At 40.5% G+C, this 16,411-nt stretch overlaps 1 protein-coding gene across 2 annotated transcripts in view; it reads right to left on the bottom strand.

Annotated features, from left to right (window-relative positions):
* Window positions 1-415: 415 nt before the first annotated feature.
* The window catches only part of fkbp5 (FKBP prolyl isomerase 5), a 44,340-nt gene continuing 28,344 nt past the window's right edge, over window positions 416-16,411 (bottom strand). Inside the window, exons 9-11 of one of the 2 annotated variants that reach the window (XM_020483689.2) lie at window positions 7,171-7,356; window positions 3,399-3,638; window positions 416-2,332 (exon numbers count right to left, since the gene is read on the bottom strand). In XM_020483689.2, the coding sequence (XP_020339278.1) occupies window positions 2,219-2,332; window positions 3,399-3,638; window positions 7,171-7,356 (540 nt within the window). In that variant the 3' untranslated portion in view covers window positions 416-2,218. The remainder of the gene's footprint in view (window positions 2,333-3,398; window positions 3,639-7,170; window positions 7,357-16,411) is intronic. The other variant, XM_020483690.2, reaches the window with a different exon arrangement.

Below are 16,411 nucleotides of genomic sequence, written 5' to 3'. Positions count from 1 at the left end.
ATCGACAGATGGTCATTCTATCTGTAGAGCATCTACAGATGGACGATCCAAATAAAGTGTGACCCAATTCAAATATGAAATTGACAAGTTTGTTGTTGTAAGTCAGAATGTCTATTTAAAGTGTGCCAGTTATCAGGTTGTACAACATGCTTATACAGAAAAATTAGATCACTCTGTTAGAGACTTTCAGTGAGTGTGCCTGTTATGAGTGAGTTGTATTTTATACTATTTCCTACTGCATTCATGTGTCAAATGTTTCGCAAGCCAGTGCTAACTAGCGTTAGCGCACTGACTAATGCTAAATATCAATTGCACTAGCACTAGTTAGCAACTTCCTTCTAACTGCACACAGAGACATAAAAATTGTATCCATGAGTTTATCTGACTCTAGGGAAGTAGATAAAGGGCCAAAATCCCAAAGTATCCCTTTATTAATTTGTTGAAACATAGATTCAAGGCTGTATCACATCCAGCCATGATTGGGAGTCCCATAGGGCGGCGCACAATTGGCCCTGCGTTGTCCGGGGTAGACAGTCATTGTAAAGAAGAATTTGTTCTTAACTGACTTGTCTAGTTAAATAAAGGTTAAATAAAAAAAATCTAATTCAATACCATCTGTGTCATGTTTATAACACTTACAACGGATTCTGTACAGTATGTGGTGCATATAGTATTATAACACTGTAAGACTCTTATGTCTAACGCTCAGTGTAGTCCAATAACATTCATAGTTGGGTCAGTATGAATAGAAGCAGGTAATTTGTATCCAGAGCATTGGTGAACAAATATTATGGATGTTATTAACATAGAAACTCTTGATAAGGTTTACATGCTGTGATATCTAGTCCTGGCAACACTACACTTAAATCCTAACCTTGTGGCATTACTGTGGGTTAACTACCCCCAATAAATAGTGTTGGGTACAGAGATACATTTTAAATTAAACAGATACGTTTCAATAAAAAAAGCATACACACACAAGGAGTCAATGGCTTCTTTTTATATTGAGAGCATAAGCCTCCCTTATTTTGTTTAACAATTATAAAATCATGAAGACAACCAGGGGCAGATGTCCAATGAATGCAAAAAAATGAAAGCCCAGATTTGATCCAAGGCGTCATTGAGTGTTATTGTTCATTAAAAGACAACATCGGTGATTTTACAATCTTAGCTGAAGATCGAGGTGCATCCTTGTCCATAATTTAACACTCTTTTATTAAAAGGAAATAAGACAAGTCAGACAGTACAGCCACCCATTCCAGGACTGAGGAGGAAGAGAACTTCATGACTCCCTGTCAAAATAAAGGTTAAATAAAAACCTGCCCTAGATATTATCAGTCACATAATTTAAATTCAAACGGTGTACTGTGAAAAAAGCATTTGTCCAGGAGGAGGAACGCAAGGTTGAAGTCAGAGAGGACTGGACAGCAGCTTGGAGGGCTGAGACTTAAAGCTTCATTATTGGACTTGCATTGATTTGGGCAGTCAACGAGAGTAGCCCACACAGAATGTAGCATCTGTACCATGCAAGGGTCTATCTGGGATGAGCCTGTACTTGTTAATTCTCCATGTTCAAGAGTAAAGAGTGGGGGGGTTCTTCAGTCACTGCAAATATACTGTATGACTCATTGTCTTAACATAAGTAGTCTTCTGGGACTGTGGGTGTTATGACAATTAAGTGACGATGACGCCGGCTGTTTTGTCTGTTATAGTGGCACAGTGTCACCACTTCCACATTGCCAAATTATGTATATTGAGGATTACAATTGTGACTAAGCACAAGGTGCAAGGCAACCCCAGCCAACTCAACCAATAGATTGAAGCTACCAAAATAGAATGATACCTGTTGCTCATCTGTATTGTGCCAAACGAGAAAATGCAATGGCAAAATGATATTTGATTATCAACATCAGAATGCAGACTGTGGGTTTGAGTTAAGTTGAGGTGTGCATTTGGAGGCATTGTGCAACGCAAGAGGTTCCAGGACTAGACCTGGACTGGATTCCATGTTAAGGACTGAAAGAAGGAATGCTGTTTGGCCTGCAGCCTTCCCCACTCACTCACGCCCCCTGTCTGTCGTGCAGGGGACAGCACATATGGTGGGGGGTAGGTAGGGGATGATGAGGTCAGGGTGGAGGGGTGTGGTCTGGCCCCGTCTGGTCCCTGCCTCTGTGTGCGTAGCGAGGGAAGACCTGCCCCCCTGGCCTCCTCTGGAGCATCAAGGACAGTCCTGGCCGTGGTCCTGACTCCTGCGGCGTCTCTTAATTGCCACTTGATGGTTCTCGTTCATCACTCCACTGTCCTCCCCCCTCCTCCTCTTCCCCTTCCCTGCCTGTTGAGCACACAAATACAAAGGAGAGGGACTTTTAAATGTTTAGATGTCTTCCATTGTGCAAAAATAAATCACTTTTTATACATTTTGTTTTGCAATATTAACGAGTATAATATTTATTACAATAGATTATGGAGTAAAAAGGAAGCATCGAGTGGTAAAGAGTGGTCCTCTGTAGCTCAGTTTGTAAGAGCATGGATCTTACAACGGCAGGATAGTGGGTTTGATTCAGACAACCACCCATACACTTGGGCATGAGTCCTTTCGATAAAAGCATCTGCAAAATGGTATATATTATAAACAGAGAACAAAAGTTCAGTACTACCACTAGATGTCAGCCTACTACCACTAAACGTGAAACTCTAAACCAGCGATTCTCTACTGGTGGGTCACAACCCAAATTAGCGTTTGAGTAAAAAACGATAACTTTTAATTGTCAAAAAAATCTGGATTTCCCCCCCCCCCATGAAATAACTACTCCAGTCTGAAAATAAACGACAAAAACCAGATAGAAACTGTGTAGAAATATAATGGACCTATCATTTGATCTAAACTATTTTTCTTGAATCACAGAGATTTCAATAGCAGCGCTATTGGATTTCGTTAATTGTGTGGTCAAACCAGTAAACTTGCCAACATTTGTCATGAAAAACATGATCAATATGGAATAATTAATAATGCAAGATGTGGGAAATGTGTTCCCTTGTCATATAAAACAACAATGAGATTGTAAAAAAAACCTGGGATGAAACTAAAAACACAGTTGAGAACCACTGCTCTAAACCATGAACGATGGACCACAGTCAGTCAGCAGCACAGCACAGATTATTGAAATAGATAAACATCTCATATCACATGTATCAAATTACTCAAACGGTGAACAAGGTCAGATTGTAAAACTAATTACATATCCATATTGCGTCCCAAATGGTACCCGATTCCCAATATAGTGCACAACTTTTGACCAGGGCCGATTGCGCTCTGTTCAAAAGTAGTGCACTATATAGGGAATAAGTTGCAGTTTGGGATGCAACCCATCCAGACTGTGAAAGATGTTGTTACAGACCTTGACGTCATGTTCAGCAAACTTCTGGAACATGTTGGCATAGATCTTCTTGTCCCTTTCATGGTGTTCCCGGATTTTGCATTGACAGATAGAGACTTGACCGTGTGCCGCCCGGTTGGAGGGGTTGACCTGCAGCACCAGTTTAAAGTCAGACATGGCCAGGCTGAACTCATTACGGAAGAGACGAGCCTCCCCACGCCGGTACAGAGCCTTCTCATTCTTCCCATCCAATTCGATCACCTGCGAGATACACACAGACACACAACTACATTGGTAACATTTTACATTAAGGTATACAGTGCCTTGCGAAAGTATTCGGCCCCCTTGAACTTTGCGACCTTTTGCCACATTTCAGGCTTCAAACATAAAGATATAAAACTGGATTTTTTTGTGAAGAATCAACAACCAGTGGGACACAATCATGAAGTGGAACGACATTTATTGGATATTTCAAACTTTTTTAACAAATCAAAAACAGAAAAATTGGGCGTGTAAAATTATTCAGCCCCTTTACTTTCAGTGCAGCAAACTCTCTCCAGAAGTTCAGTGAGGATCTCTGAATGATCCAATGTTGACCTAAATGACTAATGATGATAAATACAATCCACCTGTGTGTAATCAAGTCTCCGTATAAATGCACCTGCACTGTGATAGTCTCAGAGGTCCGTTAAAAGCGCAGAGAGCATCATGAAGAACAAGGAACACACCAGGCAGGTCCGAGATACTGTTGTGAAGAAGTTTAAAGCCGGATTTGGATACAAAAAGATTTCCCAAGCTTTAAACATCCCAAGGAGCACTGTGCAAGCGATAATATTGAAATGGAAGGAGTATCAGACCACTGCAAATCTACCAAGACCTGGCCGTGCCTCTAAACTTTCAGCTCATACAAGGAGAAGACTGATCAGAGATGCAGCCAAGAGGCCCATGATCACTCTGGATGAACTGCAGAGATCTACAGCTGAGGTGGGAGACTCTGTCCATAGGACAACAATCAGTCGTATATTGCACAAATCTGGCCTTTATGGAAGAGTGGCAAGAAGAAAGCCATTTCTTAAAGATATCCATAAAAAGTGTTGTTTAAAGTTTGCCACAAGCCACCTGGGAGACACACCAAACATGTGGAAGAAGTTGCTCTGGTCAGATGAAACCAAAATTGAACTGTTTGGCAACAATGCAAAACGTTATGTTTGGCGTAAAAGCAACACAGCTCATCACCCTGCACACACCATCCCCACTGTCAAACATAGTGGTTGCAGCATCATGGTTTGGGCCTGCTTTTCTTCAGCAGGGACAGGGAAGATGGTTAAAATTGATGGGAAGATGGATGGAGCCAAATACAGGACCATTCTGGAAGAAACCCTGATGGAGTCTGCAAAAGACCTGAGACTGGGACGGAGATTTGTCTTCCAACAAGACAATGATCCAAAACATAAAGCAAAATCTACAATGGAATGGTTCAAAAATAAACATATCCAGGTGTTAGAATGGCCAAGTCAAAGTCCAGACCTGAATCCAATCGAGAATCTGTGGAAAGAACTGAAAACTGCTGTTCACAAATGCTCTCCATCCAACCTCACTGAGCTCGAGCTGTTTTGCAAGGAGGAATGGGGAAAAAAATTCAGTCTCTCGATGTGCAAAACTGATAGAGACATACCCCAAGCGACTTACAGCTGTAATCGCAGCAAAAGGTGGCACTACAAAGTATTAACTTAAGGGGGCTGAATAATTTTGCACGCCCAATTTTTCAGTTTTTGATTTGTTAAAAAAGTTTGAAATATCCAATAAATGTCGTTCCACTTCATGATTGTGTCCCACTTGTTGTTGATTCTTCACAAAAAAATACAGTTTTATTTCTTTATGTTTGAAGCCTGAAATGTGGCAAAAGGTCGCAAAGTTCAAGGGGGCCGAATACTTTCGCAAGGCACTGTACCTACAGGGATTTATAAAGGGCGTTATAAATAGTTATAAAAAGCAAATAATTTGTTTATAAAGCTGTAAAAAAAAAAATAACAGAATGGTTGAAATTGTGTGATTATTTTTTGAACGCTTGCTAAACAGATGAATACATACACTACATGAACAAAAGTATGTGGACACCTCCTCGAATGTCTCATTCAAGAATTATAGACATTAATATGGAGCTGGTCCCCCCTTTGCTGCTTGCTACAACAGCTTCCACTATTCTGGGAAGGCTTTCCACTTGCATCCATTCAGCCACTAGAACATTAGTGAGGTCGGGCACTGATCAGTCGGCGTTCCAATTCAACCCAAAGGTGTTCGATGGGGTTGAGGTCAGGGCTCTGTGCAGGCCAGTCAAGTTCTTCCACACCAATCTAGACAAACCATTTATGTATGGACCTCGCTTTGTGTACGGGGGCATTGTCATGCTGAAACATGAATGGGCCTTCCCGTTAAGATTCCACTGGAACTAAGGGGTCTAGCCCGAACCATGAAAAACAGCCTCAGACCATTATTCTTCCTCCACCAAACTTTAGTTGGCACTATGCATTGGGGTAGGTAGCATTCTCCTGGCATCCGCTAAACCCAGATTCGTCTGTCACTCCAGAGAACACTTTTCCACTGCCCCAGAGTCCAAGTTTTACACCACTCCAGCTGACGCTTGACATTATGCATAGTGATCTTAGGCTTGTGTGCGGCTGCTCAGCCATGGAAACCCATTTCATGAAGCTCCCGACGAACAGTTATTTTGCTGAAGTTGCATCCAGAGACAGTTTGGAACTCGGTAGTGAGTGTTGCAATCGAGTACAGATACCTTTTACACAATACCGCACTCGGCAGTCCTGTTCTGTGAGCTTATGTGGCCTACCACTTCGTAGCTGAGCCATTGTTGCTCCTAGACCAACAACTTCGTAGCTGAGCCATTGTTGCTCCACTTCACAATAACATCACTTACAATTGACCGGCACAGCTATAGTGTCACGTTCTGACCTTAGTTCCTTTTTTATGTCTTTGTGTTGGTTTGGTCAGGGAGTGAGTTGGGGTGGGTAGTCTGTGTTCTTTTTCTATGTTGTATTTCTGTGTTTGGCCTGGTATGGTTCTTAATCAGAGGCAGCTGTCGATCGTTGTCTCTGATTGAGAATAATACTTAGGTAGCCTGTTTTCCCCATTTTGGTTGTGGGTGATTGTTTTCTGTTTAGTGTCTGTTAACTAAACAGTTCTGGCAGGTTTTCTCTTCATTATTATTTTGTGTAGTGTTATGTTTGTTCAATTAAAATATTACGAACATTTACCAAGCTGCATTTTGGTCCTCCTCTCCTTCCACCAACGAGAAGCGTTACATCTAGCAAGGAAGAAATTTTACAAACTGACTTGTTGGAAAAGTGGCATCCTATGATTGTGCCATGTTGAAAGTCACTGAGCTCTTCAGTATGGCCATTCTACTGCCAATGTTTGTCTATGGAGACTACATGGCTGTGTGCTCGATTTTATATACCTGTCAGCAACGGGTGTGGCTGAAATAGCTGCATCCACTAATTTCAAGTAGTGTCCACATATTTTTGTAAATATAGTGTATATATAGTGCATATAGTATATATAGTATAGTATAGTATTTATATATATACAGTATATGTAAATGTACATATGTATACAACCCCACTGACCCAGACCAAAGAGTTAAAGACACACACAACTGTATGCTATTCCATGCACAGGCACTAGCTGCATGCTCTGTTCGGCTTCAGAATATGGTATACGTGTATATGTGTGTGGGGATCCCATGTGTGCAGCCAGGTACGCATTGAGATTGTACCTTGTTGCAGTTCTCCACAACCAGTGCATACTCTCTCAGCCTCAGGTAGCACATTGCCAGGTTGAGCTGGGCGACCAGTAGGAAGTTCTGGATCGTCTGCTGCTGTTCCTTCCCTACACCAAACTCCATCTCGAGCCACGACACAATACGCTGGTATTGGACCACCGCCTGCAGGAAACACCCTGCCTAGAACCAGGGACAACACATGGAGTAGGTTTTGCAGGTCTCTCATGCAAAAAAGCAACATTTAATAACGCAAAAGAAATGTGCAAAGCAGGAACACACAGATAGGGCTCTACCAATGCAGAGCACATGCCCCTTTGCCCTTCCAATCTCTAAAGTTCCCTTTTGTATTGGGTTATAAAAAAGTATACAGTACCAGTCAAAAGTTTGGACACACCTACTCATTCAAGAAAAAAAGTGTTTAAACAAATCAAAATATATTTGAGATTTGAGATTCTTCAAAGTAGCCACCCTTTGCCTTAATGACAGCTTTGCACACTCTTGGCATTCTCTCAGCCAGCTTCATGAGGTAGTCACCTGGACTGCATTTCAATCAATAGATGTGCCTTGTTAAAAGTTAATTCTGGGAATTTCTTTCCTTCTTAATGCGTTTGAGCCAGTCAGTTGTGTTGTGACAAGGTAGGGGTTGTATACAGAAGATAACCCTATTTGGTAAAATACCAAGTCCATATTATGGCAAGAACAGCTCAAAAAGCAAAGAGAAACGACAGTCCATCATTACCTTATTACTTTAAAACATGAAGATCAGTCAATCCGGGAAAATGTCAAAAAGTTTGAAAGTTTCCTCAAGTGCAGTCGCATAAACCATCAAGCGATATGATGAAACTGGCTCTCATGAGGACCGCCACAGGAAAGGAGGATCCAGAGTTACCTCTGCTGCAGAGGATAAGTTCATTAGAGTTAACTGCACCTCAGATTGCAGCCTAAATAAATGCTTCACAGAGTTCAAGAAACAGACACATCTCAACATCAACTGTTCAGAGGAGACTGTGTGAATCAGGCCTTCATGGTTGAATTGTTGCAAGGAAACCACTATTTATGGACACCAATAATAAGAAGAGACTTGCTTGGGCCAAGAAACATGAGCAATAGACATTACACCGGTGGAAATCTGTCCTTTGGTCTGATGAGTCCAAATTAGAGATTTTTGGTTCCAACCGCTGTGTCTTTGTGAGACGCAGAGTAGGTGAATGATGATCTCTGCATGTGTGGTTTCCACAGTGAAGCATGGGGGAGGAGGTGTGATGGTGCGGGAGTGTTTTGCTGGTGAGACTGTTAGAATTCAAGGCACACTTAATCAGCATTGGCTACCACATCATTCTGCAGCGATACGCCATCCCAACTGGTTTGCACTTAGTGTCACTATCATTAGTTTTTCAACAGGACAATGACCCAAAACACACCTCCCGGCTGTGTAAGGGTTATTTGACCAAGGAGAGTGATGGAGGGCTGCATCAGATGACCTGGCCTCCACAATCACCCGACCTCAACCCAATTGAGATGGTTTGGGATGAGTTGGACCGCAGAGTGAAAGAAAAGCAATCAACAAGTGCTCAGCATATTTGGGAACTCCATCAAGAATGTTGGAAAAGCATTCCTCATGAAGCTGGTTGAGAGAATGCCAAGAGTGTGCAATGATGTCATCAAGGCAAAGGGTGGCTACTTTGGAGAATCTAAAGTCTAAAATATATTTTGATTTGTTTAACAATTTTTTGGTCACTACATGGTTATTCCACATGTGTTATTTCATAGTTTTGATGTCTTCAATATTATTCTACAATGTAAATAAAATAGTGAAAATAAAGAAAAACCCTTGAATGAGTAGGTGTGTCCAAACCTTTGACTGGTACTGTGTGTGTATGTGTATGTGTATATATACATATAACATCAAAAGGGTGGGGAAAGGAACCATATTTCGGTAATCCAACCAGCTGAAAATATGTGCTGGTACTTAAAGAATATGATGCCAGATCAGTTGTCATCTGAGACATTAATACTAATGATAGGATGACATAAACTGTATCTTGGAAAGTCTACACATTATAGTTATCAGATTCACATGGAATTGTTGTGCAATTTAAATGTTTAAATATGAAACTATTTGTGAAAAGATTAAATGTATTTTAGCTTCTTAATGAGAGAACGGTTTGTTATAGAGTAAACTCTGCCAACTCAGTGGCCCCGCCCGTGTGAACAGAGTGGTTGTAAACTATGAAACAGGACCCTCTCTCCCAATCCTATATAAGCCCCTTGACAAAAATGTAACTTCCTGTTCCAAGGACTTGTGGACTTGAGGTCCCCACGTTGAAAGGACAACCACCTACAGAACTAAGCTAACCTTAGAGAACCTAACAAAATTAGCATTGAATTTCAATGTGAAGTTGACGACCTACACGCCGGAAGGATGAATTTTGACTATACCAGCCAGAATATAGCATGAGCATATTAGCATGGCAACTTATTTACTAAAGAAGTGATACTTCCTAGCCATCGCATTAGCACAGCAACTGTAGACGCGGAGTAGGAGAGGACGGACAAAGTATTTGTTCTATCACAAGACGACGGTACTACCAAGTATCCATTCTACCATCAGACATTCTTCAAAGGACAACCTGGCCTCCCATCTACGACCCACCGTTCGAAGGGCAGCTCAGAGTAAATATTTATTGCATTTTCGTTTTTGAAATGGGCAGTAATTTAGAATGCATAAGATACTATATTTTCGATAGCATAGCTGCCTACGGCCCGATAGAGACATAGCTTCTCCCTCTTCCCGCTCTTTCATTCAAATCCCCACCCCCTTTCTCTGTGTAACCAGCTGTCATATCTGTTCCGTCCGCTAGGGATGTTTTCCTTTATGACATCATTTGTAATCAATGTATGATACATTCTGTGTATATGTAATTCTGTGTGATTATTTAGGTATTTAGTAAATAAATAATGAAACCAAATTTTGTATTGCTGATGCAACTTGTTAGCCAGGGTTCGTGAAGATAACCAAGAACTTACAACTTTCAGATGAGACTAAACAAGGTGACGATTAAATATTGACTGCTATTGATGTAAAAGATTACTAGGTCTTTAAGAGTTTATTTGGAAGATAACAGCTCTATAAACATTCTTTAGTGGTACCCCGACTTTCTAGTTAATTACATTCAACTGATTAGCTGAATCAGGTATTATGAATTACAGAGAAATTATTTTATAGAATAGCATGTCATGTCACTTAATCCAGCATAACCAAAGACACAACAATATATATACACACACACTGACTGTACAAAACATTATGAACACCTGCTCTTTCCATGACAAACTGACCAGGTGAATCCAGGTGAAAGAAAGCAATGATCCCTTATTGATGTCACTTATTAAATCCACTTTACTCAGTGTAGATGAAGGGGAGGAGGCAGGTTAAAGGATTTGTAAGCCAGTTGAGACATTTTTTTATGTATTTTTATTTAACCTTTATTTAACTAGGCAAGTCAGTTAAGAAAAAAAAGTATTTACAATGACAGCCTACCCTAGCGACACTGGGACATTTGTACACCGCCCTATGAGACTCCCAATCACAGCCAGATATGATGCAGCCTGGATTTGAATCAGGGACTGTAGTGATGCCTCATGTATTAAGATGCAGTGCCTTAGACCGCAGAGCAACTCAGGAGCCATAAATGGAGTGTGTATGTGTGCCATTCAGAGGGTGAATGGGCAAGACAAAAGATTGAAGTGCCTTTGAATGGGGTATGGTAGTAGGTGCCAGGCGTGCCGGTTTGTGTCAAGAACTGCAAAACTGCTGGGTTTTTCACGCTCAACAGTTTCCCGTGTGTATCAAGAACGTTCCACCACCCAAAGGACATCCAGCCAACTTGACACAACTGTGGAAAGCATTGGAGTCAACATGGGCCAGCATCCCTGTGGAATGCTTTTAACACCTTGTAGAGTCCATGCCCAGATGCAACTCAAGATTAAGAAGGTGTTTTTCATGTTTTTTACACTCAATATATATGGTCTCATTTGCATATTTTGTTACAATATTTCAGAAAAAAATATATACAAAAAACTGTTAACTGTATACAGTTTTGTCATTGTTGTTTTGAACCCACCATCGTTAAATGTGTCATTTATTTAGCCATTAAGATGCAGACATCTATTGTTGGACATCTATTGTTTTTATGTAACTAAATGATCAAAGTCATAATTACTCAATGAGTCTGTGACCGCGGTTGCAGAACCTCTTTTTTCGTGGGTTCCCTTATTATAGTTTGAGCACCTGGGGAGGCAGGTAACCTAGTGGTTAGAGCATTGGGCCAGTAACCAAAAGGATTGGATCCCTGAGCTGACAAGGTACAAATCTGTCATTCTGCCCCTGAACAAGGCAGTTAACCCACTGTTCCTAGGCCGTCATTGTAAATAAGAATTTGTTCTTAACTGACTTGCCTAGTTAAATAAAATAAAAACTTCCCCCAAAAATGTTTTGTACACAACCCTTGTGAAAAGTACAACAAATACAGTAAGCATTATTACAATCTCTCAGTTTAGGCAATAACTGGTTAAGGAAAGGGTTAAGGTCTGGGATGGCTAAAAACAAAAATCTCAAAAACAACTTTTTATCACTGGATTTGAACTTGCAACCTTTGGAATCAGAGGCAGATGCTTATGCCCATCCATGTCCTAGCAAAACCCAAAACCTAGTTGAAGGTAACAGCGCTCACTGTTGCCCCAAGTGGCCGGTTTTCACGTCATCTCCTGATGACCTCAGACATGGATGGACATTGAATACTGACTTGTATCACGGGTGACCTGGCTAAAATTAGGGATGCACAATATAATCGGTGAACATATCGGAATCTGTCAATATTAGCTAAAAATGCAAACATCGGTATTGGCCCCGATGTCTAGGTTAACGCCAATGTGAAAAACCAATATCAAAGCTAACGTGCATACCTATATAACGTAGATACACGTTGTCGCTAAAATTTGGCACTACACCTGCAACACAGCATTCCTAACCTAGCCCGCAATGTCTGCTGTGTGGATTGAGCAGTCAAGTCGAGCAGTCATTTGAAAGAGTAAGACAATTTCAGCGAGACAACGCAAAGGAGAAAGCCATTAACACCAAGATAATGGAATTCATTGACACTGTTCCGCTCTGTCGTGGGTGATGTTGGCTTTCGTGACTGGTCGAGCACCGGTACACACTAACGTTACCAAGTGCGCTATTGTTCACATGTTGCCCTACCAGAGTTACACAGTAATAGCATCACTGCTATTAGCTTCATGACACGCCGTTTGGGTCTTTGCGTGTCAAAAGAAATACATGTCAAATAACAATATTTGACAATAACACTATTTGACGTGTTAAATAAGCTTTTAATTTGACACGTTAAATAACAGTTCTATTATAGAATGTTGTGTGTTCTGAATTTGCACATGCAAGCCAAGCACCACCACTACTATCAGTAGCACTGTCAAAGCTGTACAAAAAAATCTGCAAACAAGCAAACAACGGCCACGAATAGCGTGTTTACAATACCGTGTTTGTAATAAAGCATTATTTGTTTGACAGCCAATTCTGAGGTAGATAGCTAGCTTTAGCTTGGTACCTAGCTAGCACCAATACAACCAGCCTGAACACAATGACCAGTAGAAACTGCAGTCATTTTCACTATTCTTAGCAATGATTTAAGAATCCTTGTGTGTAAGTATTAGCTAGGTAGCCACTTGTTGTTCGCCTATTGAAATTGAACTTCAGTTCATGAAAATAAATAGCTAGCCAGCTACTTAACCCTGTTGTCCAAAGCTAACGTTATCAGCAGCCAGCTAGCTTCATCTGGATAGCAAGGCTCGGCATGACCGGGTTATGTGTTGTGAAGTTAGCCACAATAGTGGAATTTTTAGTTTGCCTAAAAAAAAAGCACCTCTTTGAAAGTGATGCAGAAGGTTACAATTGGTGGAATCGTGCTAAATTTAGACTAGATAATGTTAAACAAGGTTGGAATATGAAGCAATGAAATGGGTTATCAGTCTACTCTGACACCCACATAACACAACTGTGAAGAGTTTACACAAATATTAGCGTTGTAGCTCTTATCGCGGGACTGTGACTGTGTGAAATCACCTTCCCAGTCAGCCTACTGACTGGGAATTACTGTGTGTATTGACATTCATATTGCACAGTACAGCTTTATATATATATATGTTTTTTCCCGATGTCCTCCAAAACATCCACACAGTATTGTTTTTCCTCTGGAATAGTGTTCAATACACATATTTTTACAATAAATGTGGCTCAATTCACAGTTGTTTCTGAGTCCTAAAATAAGGGCTACGATGCTAATGTTCTCTGAGTGTCACTGAGTAGACTGATACCCCATGTCATTGATCCACAATCCATAGGTGGGGCAGCCTAGTGGTTAGAGTGTTGGACTAGTAACCAGAAGGTTGCAAGTTCAAATCCCCAAGCTGACAAGGTACAAATCTGTTGTTCTGCCCCTGAACAGGCAGTTAACCCACTGTTCTTAGGCCATCATTGAAAATAAGATTTTGCTCTTAAGTCGACCCCCTCCTTTTTCGAAAATTCTGTTAAAAATCGCGCAACATTTCAGCGCCCTGCTACTCATGCCAGGAATATAGTATATGCATATGATTAGTATGTGTGTATAGAAAACACTCTGACGTTTCTAAAACTGGTTAAATCACGGCTGTGACTTGAACAGAGCGTGTGTTTCAGCGAAAAGCGCAAGAAAATCTGGTCACTGAAAAAAGTATCAATCCGCCACTTGCACCTATTGTTGAATGGAAACTAAATTACATAGGGCAGAGATTGCAATTCCTACAGCTTCCACACGATGTCGCCAGTCTCGTCATTTCCGGGGTGTTTATTTCTTGGTCAAACCAACCTGAGAGATCACTTTCCATCCGGTCTCCGACTGGAAGGTATGGAAGAGAGATTTTGGAAGATGATTTGAAATCGTGGAGCTATTGAATACACATCGCCCCGTGATCATTTTGATAGATTATTAACGTTTACTGATACCTAAAGTTGGATTAGAAAAGTATTTCGAAGTGTTTTGTGAAAGTATATCGTCGACTTTTTTAATTTAAAAAAATGACGTAGCGTTTTCAAACTGTGTTTTTTTCTGAATCACACAGTTTCCATAGATGGCTATTTTAGGTATATATGGACCGATTTAATCGAAAAAAAGACCCAATAGTGATGTTTATGGGGCATATAGGAGTGCCAACAAAGAAGATCTTCAAAGGTAATTAAAGTTGTATATTTTATTTATGCTATTTGGGTAGCGCCGGCTACGCGAAATCTTTTGTTTACGTAGCATTCAGGTATTTCGGGGTGTTGCATGCTCTCTTATAATAGCTTCTCATGCTTTCGCCGAAAAGCATTTTAAAAATCTGACTTGTTGCCTGGATTCACAACGAGTGTAGCTTTAATTCAATACCCTGCATGTGTATTTTAATGAACGTTTGAGTTTTAACGAGTGCTATTAGCATGTAGCGTAGCGCATTTGCATTTCCAGATGTCTAGGTGGGACGTTTTCGTCTCAGGTAGGAGCAAGAGGTTCTTCTGACTTGCCTAGTTAAATAAAGGTAAAAAAAAAAAGAAAAAGGTAAGGCTATACAGTGAAATAATATTCCCCCAATTCAATTCTAAAGTGTAATACATCCAGATTTCAACAGATTTTTGTCAAATTATTGTCTTTTGTTGATTTTATATAACATTCCAACCTCGTTTAGCATGATCTATTCAATTATGGCATAATTCTACTATAATTCTACTATTTGTATGAATTTGCATCACTGTCATTCTTTTATTTTGAAGGCTAACCGCAAAGTCCCCTATTGTGGCTAATCCTTATTGTGGCTAGCTTTACATAGATGGGTACAACCACCATTAATCAAATAAGAACTGTCTAATAAATTAGGGTTATTTTAGAGTATGACAACTAGCTATATAGTTAGTTAGCTAACTATAGCTAGTGAAACAGATTGTAGTTTTGCTATGTTTTTTGGGAAGAACATTGTTTGCATCCATGAGCTAACTAGCTTTTTTTATGACCAGCTCTGTAGATGCGTGTCACACCCTGACCTTAGATATCTCGGTTTTCTATATATTTTAGTTAGGTCAAGGTGTGACTAGGGTGGGTACTCTAGTGTTGTATGTCTAGGGTTTTGTATGTCTAAGGTTGTTCTAGGTCTAGGGGTTTTTGTATTTCTATGTTGGCCTAATATGGTTCCCAATCAGAGACAGCTGTTTATCATTGTCTCTGATTGGGGATCATATTTAGGCAGCCCTGTTTCCCACTTTTGGTGTGGGATCTTGTCTACATTGAGTTGCCTGAGTGCACACCTGTAGCTTCACGGTTCGTTTGGTTGTTTTTGTTAGGCGAGTTTCAGTTGATTAAAATTATGTGGAACTCTACTCACGCTGCGCCTTGGTCTCCTCTTTACGACAATCGTGACAATGTGCGAGACAACTTTACCAGCATCATAGCATACCTATCGATGAATCGTTGTGACATATAAAATACGAGTGATAGTGTAATCAATGTGTATTAACTACGCAAAAAACTAATGAACGCGTTAAATGATTATGTGACGTGCAGCCATATTTAGGTCCTGATTGGTCAACAAGTTTATCTGACAGGTCAAATAACATGCAAAGACCCAAATGGCGTTCCATAGAAATCCTGGTTCAGAATGAAACGACTGAACAAATTAACAACGAAACAGCAAAGCAACTAAGTGAAAGAAATAGGTTTTGACTATGTTTTACTGGTAATGGGGACATACGTAAATGCCAAATAACATTTTGGTCAGTGGTGTGTGTGTGTGTGTGTAACCTTTATTTAACTAGGCAAGTCAGTTAAGAAAAAAATTCTTATTCACAATGACAGCTTACCCCGGCCAAACCCGGATGACACTTGGCCAATTGTGCGCCGCCCAATGGGACTCCCAATCACGGCCGGATGTGATAACGCCTGGATTCGAACCACGGACTGTAGTAACGCCTCTTGCACTGAGATGCAGTGCCTTAGACCGCTGTGTCCATGTGTGTGTGTTTTCACTATTTAACTGTACTAGAATGCTTAAAAGGCTGCTAAAATGTTAAATACCGGTTATCAGTATCGGTTTCTTTTGGCAAGCAAACTATCGGATATCGGTATCGGCCAAAAATGTCATACCGGTGCATCACAAG

Source organism: Oncorhynchus kisutch, linkage group LG5, assembly GCF_002021735.2.
Source record: "Oncorhynchus kisutch isolate 150728-3 linkage group LG5, Okis_V2, whole genome shotgun sequence".
NCBI classification, from domain to species: domain Eukaryota; kingdom Metazoa; phylum Chordata; class Actinopteri; order Salmoniformes; family Salmonidae; genus Oncorhynchus; species Oncorhynchus kisutch.
Note: the sequence above shows the minus strand (reverse complement) of the source record. Positions and strands in the feature narration are given on the sequence as shown.